Source organism: Rhamphochromis longiceps, linkage group LG14 (genome assembly GCF_057381845.1).
Source record: "Rhamphochromis longiceps isolate RC_006_pf linkage group LG14, R_longiceps_female_GT1.1, whole genome shotgun sequence".
Lineage (NCBI taxonomy): Eukaryota > Metazoa > Chordata > Actinopteri > Cichliformes > Cichlidae > Rhamphochromis > Rhamphochromis longiceps.
Genome location: NC_140570.1, coordinates 23149433 through 23169309, shown reverse-complemented (window position 1 = coordinate 23169309; position 19877 = coordinate 23149433). Strand labels below are relative to the sequence as shown.

General features: G+C 39.8%; 1 protein-coding gene across 1 annotated transcript in view; it reads right to left on the bottom strand.

The window, feature by feature from the left end:
• The window catches only part of drd2a (dopamine receptor D2a), a 57772-nt gene that overhangs the window by 18143 nt on the left and 19752 nt on the right, over positions 1-19877 (bottom strand). Inside the window, exon 2 of the mRNA XM_085429435.1 lies at positions 11721-12031. Within this exon, the coding sequence (XP_085285561.1) occupies positions 11721-11999 (279 nt within the window). The 5' untranslated portion in view covers positions 12000-12031. The remainder of the gene's footprint in view (positions 1-11720; positions 12032-19877) is intronic.

Below are 19877 nucleotides of genomic sequence, written 5' to 3'. Positions count from 1 at the left end.
AAGGATGAAAAAAACACTTGTCCATATAATCCTTGTTGCAACTTCAAGTGTTCATTATTATCAAGATGTGTCTCTTGTAACATAGCAACATCTACACCGTCCTTTCTTAGACAAGTAAATATCTTCCTCCTCTTAATAGGGCTGTGAACCCCTCGTACATTCCAGGTGCATATTCGCAGCCTACTCATTATTAGACTTATTCATGTATCACACAAAGCATATTGAGCCAAAGGGTTCACCACACCCTGGTTGAAAAAATAAATAAATAAAATAAAAATAAAAAAGGCATGAAAGAGCTGTGTGACGGAACATTCAAAGAACAGTGATTTGGCAACAGCCCTACTAAACATGTAGGGAAAAACCAATCTCCTCCTGCCCGTCGGGAAAGCCGAAGGGCATTGCACGCGCGTAACTCACGCCTACCCATAGACGAAAACACAGTCCGTCCGGTGCCCGATGGGGTGGAAGATTTCACCTGGTCGCTTATAAGCAGCGAGGACGAAAAAAAAAAGAGTCATATACGCCTAGATTCGGCAAGTACTCACACCGGTTAATTAAGGCATAGTGTGAAGAAAAGGAGTACTCCGGTGGTTACGGGGATTCAGGGCAGCGAGTCCGCGTAGGACGCAGCTGCCTCCGGTGTGTTAAATCTCTTCTCCTTGCCGTTGGCAAACAGCCTCAGTGTGGCGGGGTAGAGAAGCGCATAATCCACATTCTTCTTCCTCAGGCAGCTTTTCACCTCGTCGAAAGCCTTGCGTTTCTTGGCTACCGCCGCTGAATAATCATTAAAGAAGGAGACTTTGATCCGACTTGTTGGTTGGTTCGGCTGCGTAGCCAGGCGCCGAGCTGCGGCCATCACACGTTGTTTATCAGCAAAGTTGTGAAGCTTCATAATGATGGGTCTGGCTCGCTGGCTGGGGCCCGGCCTCGGTGCTAGAGAGCGGTGAGCGCGGTCTAGTTTGATCTTCCCATTTTTAGTTGTGAGCTCGAGATAGGAGGGGAGCCATGACTCCATGAAGGCGACAACATCATTTCCCTCCGTGCCCTCGGGAAGCCCGACCAGGCGAAGGTTACATCTGCGGCTGCGGTTCTCTAAATCGTCCATGTGGTCTGCCATGTCAGTTACTTGTTTTTCGAGTCGAGCCACTTTCGCCTGCAATACACCTGCCGTGTCTTCCACGCCTGAAATCCGTATCTCGGCGTCTCCCACCCGTGTCGCCAGAGCCTGGATCCGAGACGTCTGTTCACGGATTGCGGCCAGCACAGTATCAACTTTAACATCCAATAAAGTTGTAATGCTGTCAGTTATCTTACTCAGAGCCGCAAGGATATTCGGGTCGATATCACTCCCAGTTTCCTCAGCGTCAGCGGAGATTTCTGTGTCGCTGGCGTTAGCTTCTTCAGGCTCAGCCGCCATAGGACCCACAATGTCGCTAGCTTGCACAACCGGAGCTGTCTTTTTCTTAGACCTGACGTTAGGCATTTTAGAAAAATAGTCGTCCAGACTCATTATAGAGTTACTCCCACGCACATTTGTAACGTTTCACCAGGTGAACACGTATTTTAGATGGATAATCGGGGGACCTCACCGGAGCACAGCGAGACGGGTGTTCGCACTACGTAGGGTTGCCAACCGTCCCTTAAAAAACGGAATCGTCCCGTATTTAGAAACAAAAGTACACGTCCCGTATTGAGCTAATAAGGGACGCACTTTGTCCCGTAATACAGTGAGAATCAAAAGTAGTCTATAAATGTTAATGGAATTAACGCTTTGTTTGAAAACATAATTCCCAGCCCCTCTCCTGCTTTGTGACCAATGAGCTGACAGCACACTTATGACAATTCGAGTATGACAATTCAGATTATCTCATTGGTCGAGGAAAGGTCGCTTGCGGAGAAAATACCGGAAGACAACAGATGACCACAACAACAAGCATGGCCAACAGGGAAACAAATGCCGACACTGCGGTGCACGTTTCGGATGACAGTACACCTAAAGCTGGGCAGACACTGCGATTTTTTTCAGTCACGTTATTCAGCTCTTGCTCAAACTGCACGATTGACTCGCAGGGATTAGAAGTTTGCAGGTCACGATGCAGGGTCTCACACTATACGGCCCGATGCTCTGATGCGACCTGAGTGCTCACACTGTGCCAACATAACATGAAGGTTATAACAGAAAATCTGTCGCTCGCTCTCTCTGTCTTTCACTCACACAGACACACCACCATCAACTTTGCTAAATTGCTAATGAAAAACATGATCAGGCAGCTGTGATTGAGCAGCAGTGTAAATCCAACTATTTTCACGGTTGTTGTGGTCGTGATAATTTTGTGATGCCACATCGAAAAGGCTCGGATGAGCTTTCCAAAGTTCTACAAGTGCCTCCATCACTTGTGTCCAGATCACACGCTGCACAGCCGTGCTGCGCCGTCTTTTTCACCGATGTTTACGTGTTTGCGCATGAGCAGTGTGAGCGGCTGTGGTGACACCCTCACGAGCGATTGATGATCGGGAGCTGGTCGTGAGGTGTTAATCGCTTCTCGTTACCCCACGTATACTACACGATGCACGATGAAGGCCAAAATCGGGCCGATCACCAAATTGGTCGCACGACTCAAAAATCGGCTCAAAATGGGCCAAAAATCACACAGTGTAAGCCCAGCGTTAGACCAGCAATGTTTGATCCCCTCAGAGAAAGAAAAAAAGGCTGCAAAAGTACAGGGAGGACTGGGAAAAGGAAAACACCTGGCTGGGAAAGTGCACGATAACACCTATAAAGCGCACTGCACTGTGTGCCGGCGCACTTTTTCCATAGGCATGCTTCTAGTGGTGGGCACAAGAAGAACATGAGGGGCGTGAAAGCTCGGGGAACCCTTAACCAATTTTTTGTCCACCAGGCCACGGCAGAAGCAGATATGGTATGTAAACACTGGTTTGTTGTTTAAACCCTCTGGTTAAGGTTAATATGGGCATGTGCGGTGAATATCAGCGCTATGTGGCCAGAAGTGTGATAATATCATTTATTTTGTGTAATAAACAACTGCAAGGATGGATGATTACAACAAATAGATGAATAATACATAAAAGTAATACATAGATGAATAATGATGATGAGTTAAGGTGCGTAATCATGGGAACAAGCGGGTTTACAAACAGGAGCAGCTGATTAGCATTAGAAAAGCTGAAATAATACCTCAACTGAAGCCAATTGTACTAAATGCACTATATGTGCACTGTTACAAGAATATTTTTCGTTCTATTGCTTTCTATTAATTTATATAATTTTAAGTTAAGCAGGACAGAGTTCTTTTAAAGAAAGATTTACTTATATTCTCAAAAGTTAAGCATGACAGGCTTCTGTTTAAGAAAGAGACCTGTTTTACTGTGTTAATGTTGTCATTTTGAGCTAAAAATAAATGGCTAAATGATCATTTGTTTCCCATATGGTCATATCACAAAGAATATGCATCTGCTTAAATCAAATCCAAGTCAAATGGTTAAAAAATAATTTCACACACACAAAAAAAGAGCTACCACACTGGGAAGGGTGAAGACAACTGGGTTGCCCGGCCCTGGCCACGAGGTGTCCCTTATTTATTTTTCAGGGAGTTGGCAACCCTAGCGCTACGACGCCATCTTGCCAACACGTAACTCGAAATAAGGATGTTATATGAGATACATCATTTACTAGTCAAATGAATTCTCATTTGTCAACTGGAGAAAGGATTAGCTGATTTGGATTTAAATGAGTCATTCCTTTGACAGTCAAAATAATGTGCTGTTTTATTAATTCTTATCTTTTATTAATGTTTTATAACTAAAAAGAAGGAAAATGTATTATTTTAAAAATGCTATTTTTGCTCAGCAGGGTGGAGCATCAGTATCTGTGTTTTACTGACAGAAGTGCTACATGTCTTTGAACATCAATGTTTTTCTTCCCACCTTTACTACAATTAACAATTTTTGTGCATGTTTTGACTTGTGGTGTCTACCTTGCAAAGCAGCTTGATTCTTATTGTAAGATTCATAAGATCAGATTTTGAGCTACAAGACTTCTGGAATAATGTCCTTTGGGCAGGAAAGAGCAAAGTGGAGATATCTGGCTATAAATCTGGCTTTAATACACACCACCACATTTGGTGTAAACACAGCATAAACACAGCAGCGCAAACACCTCATACCAGGTGTCAAGCACAGTGATGGACGGTGATTTGGGCTTGTTTTGCAGTTACAGGATCCAGGGACTTTGCAGTCATTGAGTTGACTATGAACATCTCTGTATATAAAAGCATTGTAGAGCCAAATCTAAGTCTATCAGTCAGAGAGTTAAAGCTTTGCCAAAATATTGTCATGCAACAGGACAATGATTCCAAGCACAGCGGCAATATTTTTCCAACTTTGATGAATGGTAATAATTTTAGACAAGAGTGGCACCTGGTGTGCTCTTCTGCTTCTGTAGCCCATCTGCTTCAAGGTTCAATGTGTTATGCATTCAGAGATGCTCTTCTGCATACTATGATTGTAATGAGTGTCTATTTGAGACACCATTGCCTTAAACTGGGAGCAGGCTGGCAATTCTCCTCTGACCTCTGGTATTAAGCAGATTTTTAAATATAGAACTGACTTTGTCTTTTAGGATCTTTGCAAATCCTACACATGGTCAAGTGGAAAAATCCCAGTATTTTAAGTTTCTGATATGCTTCGACTTTTAACAACAAACATACCACATTCAAATCATTTAAATTGCTTTCTTTCCCATTCTGATGCTCAGTTTGACATAAAGCAGGTTGTATTGACCATGTCTACTTCCCTGAATGCATTGAGTTGCTCCCATGTGATGGCTGATTAGATTATTTCCCATTACAAGCAGCTGAACTTCTGTACCTTAAAAAGTGGCTGATGAATGTGATACATTAAAGTAAATCAGAAAATTTCCAAAAAGATTCTCATGCCCATCCAAATAATTGAATTCAGGTGTTTTTTGGATCACTTTAATGATCACTGGTGTATTACATCAAGCACCTAGGCATGCAGACAGCGTCTACAAACATTTTCGAATGAATGTTTCGCCCATAGCAGCTCAGTAAATTCCAACATAGTAATGTGATAGGATGTGCAGCAAGTCCAGTTTAGAAATTTCCTCACAACTAAATATAAGTCAACTCTTATTGGTATTATGACAACAACAACAGCAACTCAGCCATGAAGTGGTAGGCCAGCCAAAATCACAGAGCGGGGTCAGTAGATGCTGAGGTGCATAGTGTGCAGAGATCATCAAATTTCTACAGAATCAGTAGCTACAGATCTCCAAATTTTATGTGGCTTTCAGATTACCTCAATTCAATTTATTTATATAGAACTAAATCACAACAACAGTCTCCTCAAGGGGCTCATCAGAACAGCTGTATCCACATTATGAAATGCGATGCAGCGTCTGATGCAGTTGGGTTAAAACTGGACTCTAGAGGAATGGAGACATGTTATCTTGAGCGATGAATCATGCTTCCCCGTCTGGCAATCTGATGGAGGAGTCTGGGTTTGGAAGTTGTCAGGAGAATGGTACCTATCTCACAGCATTGTGCCAAGTAAAAGTTTGTTGGTGTGGTGTGGGGTTGGTTTTCAGGAGTTGTGCTCGGCCCCTTAGTTCTAGTGAAAGGAACACTTTAATCTTCAGCATACCAAGACATTTTGCACATGTTCCTAACTTTGTGGAAACGTTTTGGGGGTGGCCCCTTGATTTTCCAACATGACTGCGCACCAGTGCACAAAGAAAGGAAAGGACCATAAAGACATGGATGAGCGAGTTTGGTGTGGAAGAACTTGACTGGCCTACACAGTCCTGACCTCAACCTGATATAACACCTTTGGGATAAATTAGAGCAGACACTGTGAGCAAGGCCTTCTCGTCCAACAACAGTCTGACCTCACAAATATGCTTCTAGAAGAATAGTAAAAAAAAATTCCTTGTGGAAAGCCTTCGCAGGAGAGTTGACACTGTTGTCTGCAGAGGATGGGTAGATGTCATTTAAACCATGAAGAATAAGAATAGGATGTTATTCTAGTTCACATGTGAAGTGAAGGCAGGCAAGGGAAAACTTTTGGCAATATAGTGTACGTAAATAGGCAAATAACCAATAAATACATACATGAATAAATAATCATATTGGTAAAAATGGAAATTTGACTCTGTAATGCAGCGGTCCTCAACCCCCGGGCCTCGGACCGGTACCGGTCCGTGAGTCGTTTGGTACCGGGCCGCGAGAGCTAAGGCTCAGGTGTGAAATGTGTGGTTTTCAAGGTTTTTATCGGTTTTCAGCGTTATTTTGTTATTGTTTTTATCGTTAACTCGGTTTTCCTGGGTCTTTTCACGTGTGTTATGAATAAATCTTCTTTTTTTTCGGTACCGGTACTAGTTTTATTTTGTTGTATTTATCTGTGACACCTTAAAGGCCGGTCCGTGAAAATATTATCGGGCATAAACCTGTCCGTGGCGCAAAAAAGGTTGGGGACCGCTGCTGTAATGTACACATGTAGAGCTTTACTACAAAAATGGGGTTATGTCACTCATCAGTCAGATGAGATTTTTCCCTGAAAATGTCAAAAGAAGTAAATACAACAGTAGGGCTGGGCGATATGGCCTAAAATTCATATCGCGATATAATTTGAAGCATGTGCGGTAACGATATATATCACGATATATTCTTTTCTTCTGTATAACGTATTTTCCACACTAAAAATCCTTTAATTTTCTCAAAAATTGAGAGTGTTCCTTATGTATGAATTCTGGTTGTGCTTACTGACCTCGAACCGATTTCTGCGTGCAGAAATCTGTTAAAAAATGTTTTAGTACAGCTTTGGTAAGCTGCACTGCTTGATGGATTGTCAGAGCATTACGGCTGCCTAGTGAGGAGCTTTGCGGAGTAATCTGGGTCCAAAACTCCGTCAACTTCAGGTCCCAAAGTAAAACAAACACTAAGAGTTAAAAACGGTCTAAATTCTTTCATCTTTAATTAAATCATCAGCATTGCTGCTTTATCGGGTGTAACAATTAAGTTTAACATCCATGCGTCCATGAAAACAGAATTTGTTAAATTTAATGGAGTTAGAAGTTAACAGGAAGTTAGCTCGCTAGTTTACACCTAAACATTTCATACCATGTTCTGACTGAGAGATTTTTTAAACTAATTAAAACGTACAGCTCTGCTACCAGTTCCGACATAAATGAAGACAGAAAACTAAACAGCAGTGGCATTTGTAGTAGGGCTGGGTATCGTCACTGATTTCTAGAATCGATTCAATTCCGATTCACAAGGTCCCGAATCGATTCGATCCACGATTCGATTTAATTCGATTCGATTCAATTCGATTTGAATCTGGGAAATTTTGACAGTCAGAAATATTATAATTCAGATCAGTACATTTACATATTTTTGTATCTATAAAAAGGAAGCTGACACACGCAAGACTTTATCAAAGGTGTGAGCATCACAGCAGATGCCTTTGTGTCAAAGTAGCTGAGGATAAAACACAGAAAAACATGAAGGTGATTTTCCTGGCCTGGGATTTTATAAAAATATTCTGCAGTACATCAAAAATGAAAGAGAACCATTAATCAACACATGAACATTACCTCTGAAGTTACAGCGGTTTTATTAGAGACACGACTAAACGTTTTGCATTTTGCATAATTTTAGTTTATGTTTGTTCAGTATTGAACGGCAGAAATTAGGTTTTCTTTTTGGAAGTATATAAAACGAAAAAAAAAAGCGTCGGAAGTATCGAATAATGAAGAAAACAGATTTTTAGACGGGAAACTGTTCTTGAAGTACAGAGAGGGGGGGGGGGGCAGCTGTGCATCGTGGTCGAAGCATAACAGTAAAAGTACACTGAATTCATGACGATGTTTATGTGAAGCATAGTTTGGATCTTCTTTTGCTGCTGGTTCGGTCAATATTGTTTAGAGAGACATCAAACTAACAGCTTTAGAATCAGCACATAAAAGGCCGGAAAAACACAAAGCGCAGACCCGCCGACAGATCAGAATCAGCGAGCTGTCGGCTTTCAGCCCCGACTGTGAGAAAGGCAACATCTAACTGATTCTGATCCGTGGGTTGCGCTGTGTGTTTAAGTCTTTGTGCAGAATCCGTGTTCCTGCTCTCATTTACTGTCTTAGCTGTTTGGTGGCTGTTGAAATTTTGTGAGATTTCACCTGAGATTCTGGCATTTCGGGCAAAATAAATTTATATTAAAAAATCGATTCAGGATTTTAATGAATCGATTTTACATTATCCAAGCCAGAATCGATTTTAATCAATAAATCGATTATAAAAACCCACCCCTAGTTTGTAGGGTTACTGAAGTTGGACTACCTGGTATATAATGTTGTGCTACGTGATTGCTAGCGACACAGCTATGTTAGCATAACATTAGCACAGTGAAGCTGGAGGATGGATGCCAACTTTTTTCCACTCGATAAAAGTTAACGTGCAGGATTCTGGTGGTTAGGGACAAATGCAATCGCATAGCAGGATGCTGTACTTCAGTCAGGAGAACAACTGAGATTATTCATCCACAATACGAGGTTAGTTATTAATATACTGCAACAACATGGGAATAGAACAGCTGCGAGAGAATTCAACATTAATGTATCAATGTTACGGAAGTGGAGGAAGCGCAGTTTTTGGCTTTCCCCATATTTCAAAAGTGCTTCATCTCTTTGCTATGACTGTCGCCCGCCATAATTTGCAGATGATAATGGTTTTAGCCGCTGCGATGCTTTTGACCAAAACAGGCGCAGCTTGATGACATCATCAACATGCGCTATCGCGATAGAGCGATATAGTCAAAATCTCTATCGTTGGCCAAATTTATATCGTTTCTATCGCCCACCCCTATACAACAGGAGCCATCACTCTACTCTACAAACTTTCTCTGGTTTCCAAATTGAAATTCTGTACACATATCAGCCACAATGCCTGACAGCATATTCTTTACAAAGCCTTAAACAGGATTTAAACTACAGCATTAGCTGCCTCCGCAGGTAAGGCGGGTGTTTATTCCTGCAGTTTTTGTGCAACACTGTTCATAGCCTTCATTAAATTCATGGCTCTGACCAGGTCACTGTAGCTGATCGCCAATTATGCACTCCAAGGTAATAGACTAACAGGTTTAGTTGTTGGCATGATGAATATTTTCCACTGATTACATTTATGAGCCATTTGGTTTGCAGTAGTTTTCAAACATCTGCCTGCTGTGTGGATGCTATAAAGACATGAGGCAACACCTTGAAAGCAAATATTCTACTATATACACGTTTTATTCACCCTTACTTTAAACTAACTCTCAACTTCTAGTTATGCAAAATGTTCCCTCCGTACGCTTTCTAAATCAGTCACACTAGGCAGAAAGCAAAACCTGCACTAATTAATGCAAATTTAGTATTTAATAATAAAGGGCAAGTTGAATAACCTGCCCACACTCTGTGACTATGTTCCCACTGTAGTTCATGCTGTTACATTCTTAACACGAGTTAATACGCGAGTTACATGATGACCTGAGTCAGTGGCATTCTAAAAAAATTCAGTGCCTACACATGAATACAGAAAAATAGGAACAAAAAGGAAAGATGAGGCTTGAAGAAAGGCCTCTCCGAGTTCAGCAAAAAACAGAATAAAACAAAAACAATATTGTAAGTATTGTCATGAAGTTTATTTGTTTTAATCATCTGAAACGAAGCCTAATTTCAGATGGTGTCCGTGATGGAAGAAAGATGTTATGAAGAACATGAGTTGAATAATTGACAAATCTCTGCCTAAATTCCTCCGTTGTGAGCTCTGAACATATAAGGCCATCTTCACTCAACACGCTAATCCAGAGATTATGAAACTGTCTGGTGTTTACCTCAAAATGATGTGAACTGTGCAGCAGTTCCAAATAATTTCCTATTTTCAAGGATTTCTAGCGGACCAACTACTAGCGTCTCACTTTATCCCATCTCACATTAGTAGGAGGCCTGACAGCCTTGGAGGGACACACCAGAATCAGATGAGCATCCCACTCTAAACACAAGCTGGGAAGTAATCCCTTTTGACTTTGACAAACAGCCAGCACTTGCTTCCCAGCATATTATTCTAAGGAGGACTTCACTCTCCAAATTGCTGTTATTAGCCTGTTTGGATTAAATGGCTATAAAATTGAAGAAATCTGTTTCTTAATGCACCAAACTGCTCATGTGGGTCTTCCCCCCCCCCCCCCCCCCCCCAATGTAGTTGCCAAACTACATTTATGATGTGTAGAGCCAGAACTAAGTGTGGGGCATCAGGAGAAACAAGAGCAGCCAACTACTCGGTGAGTGTTTTGTAATCTGATGTTATGTTTGCACACAACAGATCCTATAAAGGAACAGCAAACAGTCAGATTTTTGTCCAAAAGCATGCTGTGACTTATATTTGATGAAAGATCCGGAGTAGTTTTAGTGTTCGCCGTACTTCAAATGTGTTACACTTAGTAACGCACACTTGTTCAGTTAAATCTCTTTACACCATCAAAGACTTACTTTTCTGATATCAAATGCTATCTTTTATTGATAAAGTTTTATGCTGTAATTTGTGGGCTTTGATACGTTGCTGATTACAATTCATCTCCCACTTATGCGATCCGCTTTGATGTAGGCTCCCTCTGCATGTATCCAGCTGGCCAAATCAACAGAGACAACAAGTAAATAATTTGGATAAAAACAAACAGAATGTGCAGGTTGGATACTTTATGCATGAACGAGCTTGAATCTGATTGTTTTTGGCAATGACCACAAAAATATTCTTTTGTTTATTTGAAAAAATATGCCCAGATCATACGGACAGAGTTGGGCTATGAAATTCTTTAAATGCACTATAATCTGGTTAAAGTGATAATCATCAAGAGTTTCTGAGAAACATGGGGGGATTAAAGTCCCCGCAGTCTTAGATTGCTTTTTTTTCCTACATCAGACAGCGTGACCTGAAGCCTAATGGTCAGAAATAACCGCAGGATGAAGGAGGTAGCTTCCAGAGATGGGCAAAGATTTTTCAAAAAGACCGACCACATCCCACTCACTTGGCAGGATGTGCATGCTATTATGAAACATCGAAGTCTGCCTTCTCTTTAAAAATGTGATTCCGATGTGTCATATTTAAATGATGTACCATAATTCATTTAAAAAACAAATGCAGCAGTTCTCTGAATGAGAAAGGATGTAGCCCAGTATTTGGGTGAATTATAGCCTAACATCCAGCTCTTGTTCAAATAGACTGCTCTGACATTTTGCTGTTGTCACATAGTGGGACTACATTACAGGCCTTTATCCACTGCAGGACTGATGTGAACACATTAGTCTTCACCTTTGTATCACCTTGAGCCTGTGACCTGTAGTTAACTGTGGGTGACTGTTTGGCTCAAATCCTTTTCACCAAGATTATTTTACTGGCATGCAATTTCACTTAAAGTCCTGCCCTTTCCAGTTTTTTAACCCCTTTCTAAAAAGAATGATTTAAAAAGAAAACTAAATACTGCTTTTTAAGATGGCAATTTTCTGCTTTCTGAAAACCCGAGACACAGAGGGGAAAAAAAGGTTTAAGAAAAAGAAATAAAAGAGCATGTCTGCTGCATAGGTCATGTCAGGCTATATGTCTCTTCGAATATGGGCAAAGAGAGTGTGTGTGCGTGAATTTCTACAATCCTACCTCTAAGTAGACAACCCAGGGCATAACAAGTGTGGCCACCAGAAGGTCAGCGACAGCCAGGCTGACGATCAGGTAGTTTGTGGTGGTCTGCAGAGCCTTTTCCCTGGACACAGCCATACACACCAGCACGTTGCCGAAGACGATGACGAAGATGAGCAGAGTAAGCAGCATGGCGTAGTAGTTGTAGGGGTGCTTCTGCTCTTGGTCTGTATCGTTGAAGCTCCATGTTCCATTGTCATAGAAACTGTCATTGTAGGCATACTGGGTAAAGACATCCATTAGCTGTGAGTGACAAAGGCCAAGAATGGGCCCTGCAAAATATGCAAAAGGAAAGAAATACTTTATTAATGTTGTATACATTTAGGGTTTGCCGACTGAGAAATAAAAAGCTACAGGATGACATCTGAGGTTAAGTTTTCAAGATTTTGATACAGGTTTATCTTGTAATGGAAATGTAAAATTAATATCTTTCCTCAGACACTGTACTCCAGTTCAAAGCAAAAACAGACCTTCGAAGTGTTTTGCTAAGTGCATTCCTTAGTAGGTACTTAGCCATCTTTGGCTGCAGTTAGAGCATCAAACTTCGTGTGGATTTATCTAACAAGTCTAACACATCGATTTTCTTGGTAGAATTGAAACCAATTTTTTGGTTTCTTTTGTGTTTTTTAACTATTATATTTATTTACCTTTGTTTTAAAAAAAACCTGACAAGATGTTAAGAACATTTGATGGCAGAAATATCAACAGCTAAAAGGGCACCTGCACAAATTTGAAACCATTTTAACTAACCACTAGTTATGTACCATAAGAACACACATACAAGCATATGGACATTATATAAACATAACACATGTAATTAAGAGGCAACATCATCAAGATAAACAACAGAAAGACATCAGAGAAGCAGATAAATAGGAAAAAAAAAACACACCAAAAGAACAAAATGCAGAAACATTAGCAGAAAAAGTTAGGGGGGTACTGGCAGGTTGGGAAACAGCTGCAAAAGTGGCAATATATGGAGTGATCCCTATTATTTTAGTTGAGGATGACTTTGTTCAGTTAACAGTTTTTTAAAATTTAAAGAGAAAGAAGAGCAGTGATCTCAGTGACACGGTAAAGGTATGAAGAGCACGAACTAATGCATATTACAACAGGTTCATGAGGTTAACCACTTACCAGAGAAATACAGAGTATGAAAAGTAAGAATATCTATCTCCATAGTTCACCGCTGTGTGCTGACCGGCGTTAGTCTAACACAAGAATGGTCTGTTTATCCATCAAAGCTAAGGTGGAGAATAATCTGTTTGGGAATACTACATCATTAGGTTAATCTTTAGATTGTAGCCTGCTGACATGATGTGAGAAGGACATGGTGATCTATGATAAACCCTCAAATGCGACAATCTTTCAGGCTACAAGGGGGACAGAAGCCTTCCTACCAGATCACACAACATCGTCTTGGTAGTGTTTGGAGTAGAGGCCCTGACGGCTGAAGTGGAATAAGTGCTGCATCTGACAAGTGACTAAGGGCATTAAGAACTGTTTATCGGTGTAAAAGTTACCAGGACCATTCACACAGAAGTAAAAGTGGATATAAAAAAATCTGCAAACCTTGTTGTGAGCATGAACTATTATCTATATATTGAACTATATCGATTGACCTCTTCGGTCTGCATCCATCCATTTTCCAGTGAAACAGGCTCATGCTAGCGACAGACATACAGACATACAGCATGTAAACATTACTGCATCCTCTCAGCTGAGCTTTGATGGATACCATTTTGACTGACATATCAGACCAATGTATTCTGCCATGTTTATGGCTGGTACTTCTACACATCCCTATAACACCCAACCTGACCTAAAGAGACCCTAGTGTCTCCCACTAGGGTGGGAATACAAAATTATGTAACACTAAATACAAAATTATGTAACTGTGTTGGATAATGTTAACTTCCACCAAGTTCCTTCCACTGTTCTGAATAAAATATGAGAGGAGCACTTTTTAGCATGATGTTGGTAAGTATGCAACCACCATCCACAACATCATTTGTTATACACCATGAATGCTAGCCGTGAGGACACTGAAAAGTTATTTTAGGGCATGGTTGCACCATGGAAGGAGACTTCTTCCCTGGTCCACTGTGAGGGAAGACATCATATATGCATTATTAATAAGAGAAACAGATGTCCATCAAAAATATGACAAATTGTGGAATTTTAAGCTATTTGGAGGTGCAATCTGTTGATTTTTGCTGAAGAAGTGCACGTGTTACATATGGATGACTGATTCTGACAACCATGATTTTCACTGTAAATCATGGTTGTCAAAAAAAGAAGCCAACACTCAGATACTAATCAGTGCAAAAATAAATAAATAAGTAAATAAAAAAACTTGGCTTATTTTCTTGGCTTACTTATTTGCAGCAGTAACACACCAACAGTGCCATCTTCACCTCTTCCAGTTGACACAATTTCACACAGCATCTGCGGACAGGACGCACAAAGCCCCTCCCCTCACTAGCAGCTGAAGTAGTCACCATTCACAACACTGAAGGACACTTTGAGGAGGTCAGTGGAGCTCATGTTTCAACAAGATTAAAGTATTAAACAGTTATTAGCCAGACCGGTGCAAATGTTAATGTTAGCTGTTTAACTATTAGCGATTATCCTGCAGCCACATTAGTTGTCATTTATTAATGGGCCAGCCAGTGGCTCATTAATAAGATGATAACATTAATCTTGGAGCTAGGATTCAAATACTATTGTTCATGCCTATCTGTAATTAATATACTGTAGAGCATGGAATTTTCTCATGAATTGTCTCCCAGTTTAAAATGAGAATCTAAAAATACCAGTGTGATACTGAATGTCATTCAGCTGGACAAAACTCACCCGTATACTGTACAATAAGCAATCAGTATCAGCAAGAAGAACAAAGCTTATTTTTGTTAAAGCACTGAAAAACAATTAGAGGCATTTTTCAGTTCGGTGAAACAATAACTAGATCGACTACTGCTTGCAGACACACAATAGACTTGTTTTGTCCCATGATACAGCTCTGACAGTTGTACTTAAAAAGCTTTCAGAATGAGACAAAGCAATTGTGGGGGGGGGGGAAAATCCTATGAGGTGATTCTTGGTGCCTGATTGTCCTCTACACATGCCCTTGGGAACTGTGACCAAAGGCCACCTTTGTTTCATCAAACCTGCGGCTTTGGCTTTTCATGGTCTGAGAGCTGTTCAGATGTCTTTTAGCTAACTCCCTGGGGGCTGTTATGTGCCTTTTAGTGAAGAATGGGTTTTCTGCCAACTCTAACAAAAAGGCCTGATGGTTGAAGTGATGCACTGAAGGTTGTACTTCTGTAAGGTTCTCCTGTCTCCACAAAGGAGCTCCAAATCTCACTGGATTCATCGGTAGTTCCAAAGTCTAAAATCTGACCTGTACTTTTGGGTGCTTTTAATGCTGCATAAATTTCCATGTGTCCATGTGTAAAGGCACACATATAATGATATGTGTGCCTTTACACAATCCTGTCTGATAGTACAATTCTACTAACCTGTTAATGTTATATATCATGCACCTCAATAAAATAAACAAATAAATAAATAATAAACTAGGAAAACACACAAAAGACTTATTATTACACTATTTTAAAGGTAAGTGAATATTGTATTTGGAGGCAATGAAGTGTCATCAGTACAGGGGTATGGTTCAATTTCCACAAAGCTGTAATATAGACGCAATCACAAACAAGCCACAATTCATTATCATGTGCAAGCAACTTTATATTTCTCTGTCATTCAAGTCCAGTTGTAACACTTGATGTGTTACAGTTTATGAAACATTTCTTTATCTTCGGGTGACCGTGGCTCAGGGGGTTGGGAAGCACATCTATAACCAGAAGGTCGCCGGTTTGATTCCCGGGCTCTCTGTCCTGGTCGTTGTATCCTTGGGCAAGACATTTGACCCTACTGGTGTTGGCCAGAGGGGCCGATGGCGCAATATGGCAGCCTCGCTTCTGTCAGTCTGCCCCAGGGCAGCTGTGGCTACAACTGTAGCTGCCTCCACCAGTGTGTGAATGCGAGAGTGAATGAATAGTGGAATTGTAAAGCGCTTTGGGTGCCTTGAAAAGCGCTATATAAATCCAATCCATTATTATTATTATAATTATCTATTAAACTGATTTAGAGAGTTTGTGCTATAAGCAAAACTGCAGCTTGCCAAAAAATCATGCTGTAGGAAATATGACTGAACCCCAGATGGTTCTGGGATATGAAAGTCTGTTTACTCTGATGTGTGCTTTGCATTCATCTTCGGTTGACTACAATATTGCCACACTGTTTAAGTACACTTTTTTCATATTGCTTGGTCTTGTAATTTTCCAATAAAAACAGTTCATGCTTTGTGCAGAGAAAGTCCTTTAATAATATTATCTTGCCTTCAGATTTGTCATAGTCACAAAATAAACACATCCACTGCAAAGCGCATCCTATTTTACAATACCCTCAGCAGTGTTTTTACTCCCACATACCTGTCTAGATTAATGTTTATGTCATCCTCCACTTTCTAAGCTCCATTTTCACTTCCTCTTTCTTCCTCACTCACACACTAATTGGTTCTACAACCTTTCAAGCTGCCACTTCTGCTGACAGAAATCTACTTCAAATCCCCATTTGGATCTAACTCGCTTTATCTCTTCAGCTAATTTAAAGCCAACAATTATTGTCCTGTCCTTTAATTGTTTTGGTAGGTTGTTTTTGTTTTTTCTTTGTTGCTGGGTTATGACTGTCATCAGTCAGTGTTACCCCCTTGCTTACGGCCAAAGGCAAAGCTGCATATCTGGTTCGGTGTTACTTTCAAATGGAGGTTTTGTGTGAAAACTGCTACTGTTTCTACTGTTGTTTTCTTTTCTGCATGTTTGCTGATTTTATGTAACATTACTTACAGGAAAAATTACTTTTAAATTTAAAATAACTTTAAGTGTGTGATCTATAATTCAATATTTTACTTTAACATTGTTTTGATGAACAGAATATTTAACGGGATGTGAAAATGTGAATCTATTCTATGTTCAAGTGTTGCTGTGAAGTTGCCTTCCTTAAAATAATACAACATGAAACCAAGTGGCATGCAGTTACTTTTGCAGATAGCCAAGCAGAGACTAACCACCCTCCCATCCACAATCACAAACAAAAACGTTTTTCTCTAATATTTAGCAATTCAAGATAAATTAGATCAGATTAAAACATACTATTTATGCTGACTGTCTACACTGTTCATGGAGGTTTTCACCTTTCTGCAATCTAATCTTACATAAATGTTTTCCTATTATTTCCTATTAGCTGACAATGATAAGCGGTTGATGAATTTTTCAAACTATTTCATTAGGATAAAAGGCAATGAAACACCATGAAAACATTTAGTACATATGTTATTCTGCAGAAAAATGTTCCCCATTATTAATACATATCTTTTGGTTGAATTAATTTTAAATACTTTATATATTTAATATAATATTATAATATCTGTTCAGTGTCCAGTATCATATTCTACAAATCACATATTGTAGTTGCTGTCCATTGAGAACCACATATCTATGAAAAAACAGTTGTGCATGAGTTTAAAAACACAGGCCCACATCCTGATGATATTTCTTTTTAGCATATTAAATATATAAATAATACAAAAAAATCAAAAAACAAAACAGCTGAATTAAAAGCCTTGAGCAGTGGTTGACATGGTGAACCGTCAATATATACAGCAGGAAAAATGAAAATGAAAATATCAATGAAAAAAGAAGGTGGAGTTTTGGCAAGCAGTGCTCGCCTTGCTTGCCCTGACAAAATGGTGAAACATCCATCCAGGTCACCTGTAGCAAACCGGACATGTCAGCCAATGTTTTCTTTTTCAGGCTTGTGTTCTTTTTAGCGTCTTTACTGAATCTAGTTTCTTCATCAGGTTTCTCTACAGACTTTTAACACCTGCTTGCAACAACTGGTGTGTAGAGGACATATCTTTTTGCAGATGCTTTTTGTGCCCTTCAAATAAGTTTCTTATTTTGGCATCCTTGAAAATCTTTAGTGATCAGGACATTGCAAAGGACACACTGTTAGGAATTTTAATAGGGTCTGCTCACTGCAATGATTAGATTATTTATATTTTTGAGAGGTTCACACACTGGTTCTGGCCTCAATTATTATTGACCTTGGAGATGGAAGCATACTATCCCTACATTGTGATCATATTTATGCAACTAAGTACAGTGAAAAACAACACCAAAAACTACGCCTCTTTCTTTGTGTTTTTCTATTTCTTGAGCTCAGAAGTCAGCTGAATTATAAAGAAAAGGTACCAGCAGAGGGCAAAGGAAAACCAAAACCCAGGGAGAGGGTAAAGAAGGATTAAGTGAGAAGCAATGAGAAGTAGAAGGGAGGGAAACATGCTCCCGTTAGGATGTGTAAGCAGTGCTCTAGGGCACCAGTCTGTGTGTACCCTGCAGATGCCCTGTGCTGTCTAATCTTATTTATTTTCCCACTCTACTTACTTAGATACAGTACATGAGACTGTTCCCACTGCTGGCCTGATAGTTGGTGCTTGCTTATAAACAAAAACATCCACGCTCTCTGTGCTGCCTTAAATAGCTCATATACTTTAAATTCCACCCTCTGTGACCAGTTTGGTTAATAAAATAGAGTATATCTTTCAGACAGGTAAGAGAGTCATTATAAGTGGTCAAAAAACGCGTCAAATTCACTGCACGCAGGACGTAGTTATACAAGTATAACTACATTTCACTGTGTGTTATACTTGTATAACTATGCATGTGACAAATAAAGAACCTTGAACCTTGAACCTTTTCACCAAATAATACCTGCTGAGTGCTTGTATTAAAATATCTAACAGAATATTGAAATACACCTTTGAATGTATTTAGGATATTTTGTGTGTTCTTCTGAACAAACAACACTGTAAAGAGCCTTTCAACTTTGTGAAAGCAGCTGTCGTCTGTAAGATTGCTCTTGCCAATCCCGAGCCAGCTACCTGGCCCCAAACACTGTAGACTGTCGGGTTCCTCTGGTCCTGTGCTGTTTCTGTTTTGAGCAGATTGCATGAGATTTGCTTTCACAACATCTTTTAACATTTAAACTTTTACATGTAAAGCAGGCAAAGTGATATGATACATAATCTCACCAGCAAGTTACTCATTACGAGACTTAAGGGTTCTGCACAGTTCAGTAAAATCTTGGATTGGTAGCAACCAATTAATATTAACAAGCAGTCTCAGTGTAGAATTCAAACACTGCAGCTTTTTATAGTTGCTGTAAAACGACTAAAAAAATTGGTACACCGAAAAAAATTAATGAAAGGTGAGAGCCTAAAGCATTTTTTGAATGTACTTATTCCTTAAAAAAAAGGCATGTGCTTTTATTTTTGTCCATGAAGCTATTGGAAATTTAAAGTTTAACTTACCATATCGCATATGTTAATGCTTTGGATGCTTCTAGGAACTCATTTGCTAGTAATTTAAACAAGAGAAAATAAAATAAACTGGGTGACTAATCCAAAAATTAGAACATACTCTTGAGACTCTTGAATCTTTTCATTTCTTTGTATTTTGTTAGGAAAATGGAAAATAGCAGCAATTTATCAAGACATGCAAATAGAAACTGAAAAACATTATAAAAAGCAAAAACAGTTTATGGGGTTTGTCCACCTTCAACTGAATTCTCTTAGGCAACTACCTTTTCATTTGTTTAAGCGGTCTTCAGCAATAGTCCTCCAGGATTCTTGAAGGACATTCACAGCTCTTCTTTGGATGTTGGCTGCCTTTTGTTCTGTTCTCTGTCAAGATGATCCCACACTGCTTTAGTAATGTTGACGCCTGGACTCTGGGGAGACCAATCCAGGGCTGATAGTGTTCCATTGTGTTTTCCTATCCAGGTGTGCTTTTACTGCATGTGCAGTGTCTTTTGGATCATTGTCATACTGAAAAGAAAAGCTGTTGCCACTGAGATTGTATTGCATAGTGGGTCAAAATCAGTTTTGATAAGGACATCACCTAACCATCTCTCACTGAGTCTAAGGAGCTTGGAAAGAAAAGTGTCTGAACTTCTTTAAGTTGCTTGAAGATGTTTCACCTCTCATCCAAGAAG